General features: G+C 41.9%; 1 protein-coding gene across 6 annotated transcripts in view; it reads right to left on the minus strand.

Moving 5' to 3' along the window:
* LOC310754427 (putative helicase senataxin) overlaps window positions 1–9,687 on the minus strand; it is a 57,577-nt gene that overhangs the window by 16,316 nt on the left and 31,574 nt on the right. For all 6 annotated transcript variants that reach the window (XM_083596238.1, XM_083596239.1, XM_083596237.1 and 3 more), the window contains 7 exons: window positions 9,043–9,145; window positions 8,147–8,302; window positions 7,404–7,627; window positions 5,860–6,027; window positions 2,844–2,988; window positions 2,031–2,132; window positions 377–492 (listed from right to left, as the gene is read on the minus strand). In XM_083596238.1, the coding sequence (XP_083452364.1) occupies window positions 377–492; window positions 2,031–2,132; window positions 2,844–2,988; window positions 5,860–6,027; window positions 7,404–7,627; window positions 8,147–8,302; window positions 9,043–9,145 (1,014 nt within the window). The remainder of the gene's footprint in view (window positions 1–376; window positions 493–2,030; window positions 2,133–2,843; window positions 2,989–5,859; window positions 6,028–7,403; window positions 7,628–8,146; window positions 8,303–9,042; window positions 9,146–9,687) is intronic.

Below are 9,687 nucleotides of genomic sequence, written 5' to 3' on the forward strand. Positions count from 1 at the left end.
CACACAGAGGGACCCAGTTCAATCCCCAATGGCATCTCTAGGTAAGTTTGGGAGAGACCCTTGCCGGAAACCCTGGACAGTGACTGCCAGTTAGAGCAGACAATGCTGAGCTAGATGGACCAACGCTCTAACTCAACAAATCTTACTAAAAACATTTTGTTCTGCACAGCCCCCTTGCTACCTGAGCCCCCCATTTCTGGAGGCTGCGTCCTTGAACAAGTGAAGCACGACACCACCATGTTTTGGCCCCTCCCTCATGCCTTGACACGTTTAACTGCAAAGCAGGTCTAAACAAGTTTCGGAATGCCAGCCTACTCAACAGCTTGATTTGGACGTGCTAATCCTAGTCCAATTACCCATGCTAACAAACAATTACCTGGCCAGCGCTTTGGGTTTTTGCTATAGCACGCTGGCGACAAATCATGTCCAGCTGTCGATCCAGGTCTTCTTTTCGTTTGCAGATATCTTGATGTCTGCCAAGGGCTGCTTTGCCTAAGGAATTCAACCAAGTGCTTTTAGTTTAGTAATTTATATTCCACTTTTGAAACAGAATGTTGGTCACTTACCAAGATGCTTTCTCTCACACACTGAAATTCAATGCTTGCTTTACTGGCCGAGGGAGCCGGCATACAGCTTCTGGGTCATGTGGCCAGCATGACTAAGCTGCTTCTGGCGAACCAGAGCAGCGCATGGAATTGCCGTTTACCTTCCTGCCGGAGCGGTACCTATTTATCTACTTGCACTTTGATGTGCTTTCGAAAACAAGTAGTTCCTAACAAACCATTTCCAAGAAACACATTGTGTTTGCTAAGCAGAACCTCCACGTATAAATTTATTTAATTAAACAATCTCCAGCTACAGACCTGGATAGGATGGGAGGGATAGGATGATGTTACATGATTTCATCCCCTCAGCTAATCCCTGCTCTGGGCTTATGATCTGGGAAGACTATTTCAGATAGAACAGAGGCCAACTTTTGGACCTCACTATTAAAACAACTAATCAAGAGACAATTGACCATGGGGAAAAACCAACTGATAGATGAGGAAGACAAATTTTACATGTATGATGCTCTAAGAGAAAAATACCATCTGTCAGAGGTGGCCCAATGGCAATACTTGCAGCAACATCTTTGGTCCAGCAGCCTTCACAACATATGACACACCAGAGATTTTGGAGCAATTGGATAATTCATTTGAAACTAAAAAGGCAGGATTACTTTTATAGTTATTTACTATCAACAAATAGGTTTGATAAAGTTTAATTTCTTAAACTCTAAGAAATTATTGGAATAAAGATTTGGAATGCTCACTATTTCCTAGACAGAAGGAAAATGTCATAGCTTCAGTATCAGATGCATCAATGGATCTTATACAAACATAAGGGAGTCCAGTAGATTCTAAGTATTATTTTCTACTGGACTCCCTTATGTTTGTATAAGAAAGGACTATCTAATGTAGCTCTTTGTTGGAGCTGTAATATAGACAGTGCTTCCTTGAAACATATGTTTTTACTGTGTCCCAACTTACTAAGTTTTGGGGAGGCAGTGCTGAACTATATAAACAAAGACCCTACGGAAAAAATTAAGATTTTCAGAGGTGAATGTGCTCTTGAGCTATATACCCACTGTATGGAAATTGACAAGAGGACAGCAAAAATGGAATCTACATGCCCTAATGGTGGCCAAGAGACTGATACTGATGAATTGGAAGAACAGAGACACGATTCCCCTTAATCAATGGCTTAACATATGATTGGAAAGCTTATGGACGCAGACTTTCTTCGGATATATACAATAATATTTGGAATGAGTTTACACAGAATAAACTACTACTGACAATTATATGTGTATTAGAATAATAAGAATATACACATCTGGATATTTATGTATGGTAATATAAAATAATTTTCTATTTTTCATTCTCACTCATTTTCTTTCTCTTTCCTCACTCTCTTTTATAAATGAAATGCTTCTAATAAAATATTATTTGGGGGGGGACCGTGAAAAAAACCCTTTATAAGATACTCACTTATTTCATGGTCGACCTGAGCATCTAGACTAAACTTCCAGACGTCCCTGCTGATGGAGCTTTCTTGTCCCAGTCTCACCAAGTTGATGTCACCACAGTTTCCTGGATGTAAAACAGATACTCAGTGCCTTGCTACGTTACAGTTAGTTTTTTGAAAAAGAAAGAAAAGCATTTCACAAACAATTTTGATCTGCTTAGCAAATCCTGAAATCTGCATCTTGCACATTAAGAGTTAAGAGTTGGAAAATGTTCAGGAAAGGGCAACTAAATGATCAAGGGGATAGAGCAACTCTCCTACAAGGAAAGGTTGCAGCATTTAGGTTTTTGGGTGGTCACTATGAGAACTGGAAGAGGGCTATGTGGACCTTTGGCCTGATCCTGCAGGCTCTTCTTAGGTACTTAACGTTCTTTTGCTGAAAACACCCATAGGATGGTTTACAAAAAAAAAAAAATACAAATAACTATTTTTTAAAACCACGAAAACTAGCAAAAAGAAATGAAGCAAACCTTTCAGTAGACAAGTGCAGCATTAAAAATATCTCAAAGGACCCTAAATATCCTTTTTAAAAAGCGTAAGGATGTACAGGAAAGACCATGCTTGGAGTCTAAAAGATAAACAGAGATGGCACCAGGCCCCATTTGGAATGACTTTTCTGCAAGAACATAAGCTACAGTAAGCGTAATTACTGCCAACTACACTGAAAGGGTGGGAGCACAGTCCTAAGTGACTTAAACCCTGAATAAGTCCCAAGCCAATTGCTCCCACCAAACCATGACTTCCACAGATGAGAACTGGGCAAGAACTCAATGTACCCAAAGGACTGCTACTGTCTTGGCATTTTCCCTTGAACATAAGAATTATTTTTTTCATCAGGTCGTCAACAGCAGCGTTGGATGGGGCACACAGCAGCACACGGTTCTTGATTTTGCTTTGCACAGAATTTTCTTTTCCTGGTCTCTGGAGATTAAAAAAGGGGGAGGAGAGAAGTTGTAAGTTACACCCAGAGTAACACAACTGAAACAACTGAATCATATACAGTGGTACCTCGGGTTAAGTACTTAATTCATTCCGGAGGTCCGTACTTAACCTGAAACTGTTGTTAACCTGAGGTACCACTTTAGCTAATGGGGCCTCCTGCTGCCGCCATGCCACCGGAGCACGATAGCCGGAGTCTGTAACCTGAAGCGTATGTAACCTGAAGTGTATGTAACCCAAGGTACCACTGTAAGTAGTCATGTCCAGTCTAGGAATGCATAACAATCCACACAGGAAGAACAAGGATACAGTTTGAATGCTTCACCTGTAGATTTACAAATAATTTAATGTGTCAATATGAATGGAAGTAGTTAAAAGTGCAGTTGTTGTTTAAGGGATTGTTATTTTGACTGGAGTGTAACTGAAATTAATAAGATTCTGGAACGCAGAAATAAAGTAAATCATCAAACCATCAATTCTAGCACATGGGGGGGGACGGACCAAAATTATATAATTTGGCATCTAAATGATTAGTATTAATAATTGTATTATAATTTGGCATTGTTATAATGAGGCTATTATTGGATTATTGTAAAGGAAAACTAATAAAAATGATAAAAAAGAGGAATGCATAACAATCCTTGAAGGGTCTTTCAAACAGCATCTAGTCCAACTCCCTGCTGGACAAAGGGTCTACCCTGCAACCTCAACATCCTTGAAAAAAATGCTGTGGGTAAAGAACCTCCTGCAACAGAAAGGCCACCCCCATCCCCAAGATAGTCTCATTTGAAAAGCTCCTACCTCTATGAAGTGCCCTCTAATATTTAGCCAAATAAGTGACTCCCTTGCAATTCTCTCAGGGCACAAAGGGGATGGAGAAAAATGTAAATGCAATAATGTAGGGCAGTCTTGCACCCTTTCAGATCAAGGTCCCTTTTTAAAGCGCAATGGTTGTATCCAACATAATTTTACTCATAGAGTAGACCCTTAAATTTATGAGGCCTGTGTTAATCGTGCACAGTAACTGCAAAGAGTCTATTCCAAGTACAACTAAGAGCAGCCTGCTGGATCAGGCCAATGATCCATCTAGTCCAGCATCCTGTTCTCACAGAGGCCAGCCAGATGCTTGTGGGAAACTAGCAAGCAGGATCTGAGCACAAGTGCACTCATCCCTCTGGGGGCGTAGCCAGCTGCTCCGGCATTCGGAGTGGTGGGGGCGGGGCGATCCGCCCACAGGGACGCCACAGTGAGCTGCCACAGAGTCCACCCAGTGGATACAAGCCCCACGCTGCTGTTTCAGGCAGTGCCATTTTGTCACCCCCTCCAGAATGACACTCACCCCCGCACCTCCCTTCCTACGCCCCTGCTTCCCTCCTGAGGTTTCCAGCAACTGATATTCAGAAGCATTGATGCCTCTGATTGTGGCTAGAAGCCATTGATAGTCTTATTCTCCATAAATTTATCCAGTCCTCTTTTACGTACTGCCTGCTATCAACTAGCAGTGGATTCAACAAATTGTGTACTCTGGATTTTATTTTTAAATAAAAATCATATGAAGAATATGAGTCTTTAACCATTCAGAGTTATCTATATACATTTTTTTCTTTACCAGTCCCTCCTCTTGTGTCTTTAAGAGCAACCCAATACATAGAAATTTTTAAGACCTTCATCTTTTCTGAATTTTTTTTAATTAAACAAGATTTATATGCTGCTTAATTTAAAAAAATATAAGTTAATAAAGTTAAAAGAAAAAACAGAAAAATAGCAAATAATCAGACATATAAAATGATGAAAATAAGAGATAAAAATAAACTTTTAAAATAATACAAAACCAGATGTACATAATAAAATTATACGTCTGGATAGGTAAAGTTAAAGGGACCCCTGACCGTTAGGTCCAGTCGCGGACGACTCTGGAGTTGCGGTGCTCATCTCGCTTTACTGGCTGAGGGAGCTGGCATACAGCTTCCGGGTCATGTGGCCAGCAAGACTAAGCTGCTTCTGGTGAACCAGAGCAGCACACAGAAACGCCGTTTATCTTTCCGCCGGAGCGGTACCTATTTATCTACTTGCACTCTGATGTGCTTTCGAACTGCTAGGTTGGCAGGAGCAGGGACCGAGCTACAGGAGCTCACCCTGTTGCAGGGATTTGAACCGCCGACCTTCTGATCGGCAAGCCCTAGGCTCTGTTGTTTAGACCACAGTCTGGATAGGCTTGCCTAAATGAAAAGGTTTTGAGCAGAAACAGTACAAGGAATATGCTTGCCTAATTTCAATGGGCAGGGAGTTCCAGAGAATAAGTGCTGCCTCACTGAAAGCTCAATTCCTTGCACACACAGAATGGACGTTATGTAAAGGGACAAGAACAGGTCCAATAAAAAAAGAGAAGAAAGCAACCCTACTTTTTTTTAAAGCACCAGGCTAAAACCAGTATATAATAAGAGGGACCACTATTTATTTATTTAACAAGATTTATATGGGAACATAGGAAGCTTCCTTATATTGGCCCATCTCCCTCAATAGGGTGCATGGACTGACATCAGTTGTCTCCAAGGTTTCAGGCAGGTACCCTTTCCTAGCTATACCTGGAAATGCCAGGGATCAATTATGGGACCTTTTCTGTATGCCGAGCAAATACACTACCATTATAGCTATGACGTTTCCCATTAATTAACAACAATAACTCAAAATAAAACCCTAAGTGTTTTACATAAAGCAATATAAAATATTGTGTCTTGTAATTTGCCACCAGAATTAAGAGAGCTGGGGATGCCATTTGTTGTTAAGCCTATTAGCTACTCTTGTGCATTTCACAAGGACTGGCACATGCAGGGTGTTATTGTCCTAACCCACCTCGATGAAAATGCAGTAAAGGAGTCCAAGGATAGTCTTAGATTTCCCAGATCCAGGTGGCCCATGGATCAAGCAAATTTTGGGCAGCGAAGGAGACTGTGTCACAAGGGCATAAGCTGTTTCAATAGCTGTCCTTTGATCTTCATTAAATTCTCTCATGTATGAAGACTGTGGAGTAGGAAAGAGGACAAAGGCATGTCATTCACAAGACCTTTCTATTCCCTGAGATTTCTGTGACTTGGTTTACACTGCTGCTATGCCAAACCATGGCTTAGTGTGAGCATGTGGGTTCCTGGGACAGGAACCTTGCTAATTCTCCTGCTTTGAGCTAGGCCATAGTTCATAAAGGTAAAGGTAAAGGGACCCCTGACCATTAGGTCCAGTCGTTGTCGACTCTGGGGTTGCGGCGCTCATCTCGCTTTATGAGGCATACAGCTTCCGGGTCATGTGGCCAGCATGACTAAGCCGCTTCTGGCGAACCAGAGCAGCGCATGGAAACGCTGTTTACCTTCCCGCCGGAGCAGTAACTATTTATCTACTTGCAATGTGTGCTTTTGAACTGCTAGGTTGGAAGGAGCTGGGACCGAACAACAGCTCACCCCGATCGGCAAGTCCTAAGCTCTGTGGTTTAACCCACAGCGCCACCCGCGTCCCTCCATAGTTCATGCATTGCTACTATTTTTATATGAGTGATTAAATTTGTCTACCGTCCTTCATCCAAAGCTCATAGGGAGGGTCACAACATAAAAATACAAAATGAGAGCACAAAATGCATAATAAAAAGCAGACATAAAGGAGTAGGGAGAATTATACACTTGGGTGGAGACAACATTCCTTCTTGAGCAACCTTCTAAGGCCACATGCCAGGGATGAATATGGGCAGAACAACATAGTACATTTTACCTTTGTACAGTTGCTTCTTCACACTGAAGACACCACTTTATCTCATCCCAAATTCAGGTAAGCAAGAGGCTTGATCAGAGCTCAAGTACACATCACAGTCAGGCAAAAAACAACACAAAACCATTCAAGGAAGGTGCAAAGCAAGGCTGGTGAGGGACATAGCCTGGGAGAGTTGCAAGGGCCGGACAGAGGCTTGGAGGGTGGAATTTGGCCCCTGGACCTGAAGTTCCTCACCCCTTTAAGACATCTAAAAGACCATTCCCTGTTCCCAAGGTCTACTGATTTGTCGCCATGTTATGGGCACCGTGCAGAAAGTGGCACTTTGTGAACCATAATTCCGAAGGTTTCCTTGGAGATGGCAGAAGGAATGAGAGCTTCCACTTGTTGCTAATCTTACCATTAACTGTCACTTCAGTTCTTCCCTCTCCCCAACCCATTAAGGAAAGTTGGCTGCTGGAGTAGAAATAAACAGATATCATCTCCCCTCTCTCTGGCCTTCTCTACCCATCTCTGAGGAAATTTCAGCTTAAAACCTGGCTCATTGGCATACAATTTGGTAATGGGTAGCAAGGATATTATACTTCCCTAAATCAGGACTGGGACATATCTTTAGCCCATTTAAAACCAATTCAAACACTTACAGAATTCTTAGAGTCCACATTTGAGCCCATGAGAGAGAAGTCAGAATATTCTGTGCTGATTATGGCTTTGGCTAGAGGGCTTCGGTTAAGCAGAAGAAGGGCCTTAAACATTCGCTGCATGGTGGCCAATGAACAAATGGTGAGGCACATTACTTTCTTCTCGATACGGGACAAATTCCCTTGCGTCTTGACAGACAGATTAACGACATCCTGCTCTTTGTATTCTGTTTATTTTTTTAAAAGAAAAGACACATACACAGGAATAAAATTCAGAAATAATACTACATGCATTCATCATCATTTAGAACCGAAACCATAATTTGAGAGCATTTCCAGTATATATAAAGGTAAAGGTAAAGGGACCCCTGACAGTTAAGCCCAGTCGCGAACGACTCTGGGGTTGCGGCGCTCATCTTGCTTTACAAGCCGAGGGAACCGGCGTTTGTCCGCTTCCACCAGCAGTTTTTCCGTGTCATGTGACCAGCATGACTAAGCCGCTTCTGGCAAAGCCAGAGCAGCGCACAGAAACACTGTTGACCTTCCCACCAGAGCAGTACCTATTTATCTACTTGCAATGTGTGCTTTCGAACTGCTAGGTTGGAAGGAGCTGGGACCGAACAACAGGAGCTCACCCTGTCACAGGGCCTCGAACCACTACATCCCAAATCAAAAGAATTAATGACACAAATGGTTGGCTAAGGTAATTCTTTTCCCCACTGACAAGTTAGTTTTAAAAAACTTACTAAAATAAAACCGAGTGACGCAACCGACGTGGCACACTGGGCGGCTTTCTGCCTCACGAGGGTTGCTATGAAAGGCTTGCTTTTCAAACACTGTTAAGACCACAAAGTCATCTTGCTTTGGGTACTGTCTCCCCAAATTGCTCTCCGAGAGGTTAGCTGGAAAAATAATTTGAACACAGAATAAAAATATGCAAGCATCTAGCCACATATGGATACGGCTTTAATGTTACCAAACCCTCAGTAAAAAGATACATGTCAACCACAAGTTGCTGAAGCTCAGCTTTGAATTTCAGGTGTTTTCAGTTACACCTGTGACCCAGTCTAATAAATCTTTCGTCAATTTAGTTGTATGAGGTTTTTTTCTCTCTTCATTTGTATGACCTGATAAGAACAGTTTTGGAGACATATAAAGCGATCTAGGTGTTGAGATAAAACAGGCATACCACTCCTCAATCCCTGTTTTGTTTTGGGGTTTTTTTATGAAATAGCATTAGCTTTTTATTTATTTAATTCTTTACAGCAGCTGGAGTTCAGTTTGCTTGGGTCATGGGCATGGGATATTGGTTTATTTTATTTCCCAAAATTTATACCCACCCACCTCAAGGTTTAATACTTCTTTTATACACGAGATATAAAACAATAAAATTATTGGTATAAACCTTTCTTTTTTTAAAATTCAGATCAGTGCAAAACTGAAAATGGTCTAAAATACCCATCAACATGTGTGGGCAAAAAAGCAAAAATTATGCAGGCAGAAAGAAGTATAATAGCACTTGTCTGCTTACCCCAGCAATCTCGCCTTAACACAAGCATTTGCTATCTACTTCAACCACTACTGAAAACAGAACCGAATTTTTACTGCCTGTTTGTTTATATGCAGTGAAATTCTCACTCACCTGTAAAATCTGCTTCATTTGTGTCCAGACTGAAGTTCAGCAAAGTTAAATGGAAATTCCTTTTGTCTTTCCATTTCTGGTTCTCTATCCAATCTTGTGCCACCTATAAGAAAAAGCAAGCTTTGGCTTAACAGCAGCTATGAAGAGTGCTCTTCCATCCACTAGACTTTACAAAGGGGTGATCCAGACATCAATGCTTTGTGTAAGTGAAAAATTAATTCTAGGGCTCTTCCACCCTGAGGAGTTGTGTCCCCACTCAACACCAACATGAAGGCCTTTTGGTCTCAATGGAAGAGTCTAGAGCTCACGGATGACGTACTATACAGATAATGGGTAGAAACCACTGGGGCTGGGCAAGCTGGCAGCTAGTTGTGTCACAGAATCATAGAGCTGGAAGGGACCCTGAGGATCATCCAGTCCAAACCCCTGCAAATGTAGGAATATGCAGGTGTCCCATATGGAGATCAAACCTGCAATCTTGGCATTATCAGCACCACACTCTAACAAAGCTAAAGAAGCTGGGGCACTCTGGTGTAGCAAAGACCCTTGGGTAGAATAAGGGAGAAATTCTAGTTGGTCAGGGGCAGGCAGGCTGTAGAGAATTGGTTCCAAAGGTGTGGTGCCTGCATCAACCACCAGTGGAGT

Source organism: Podarcis filfolensis (assembly GCF_964270895.1).
Source record: "Podarcis filfolensis genome assembly, chromosome: Z".
Classification (NCBI taxonomy): Eukaryota; Metazoa; Chordata; class Lepidosauria; order Squamata; family Lacertidae; genus Podarcis; species Podarcis filfolensis.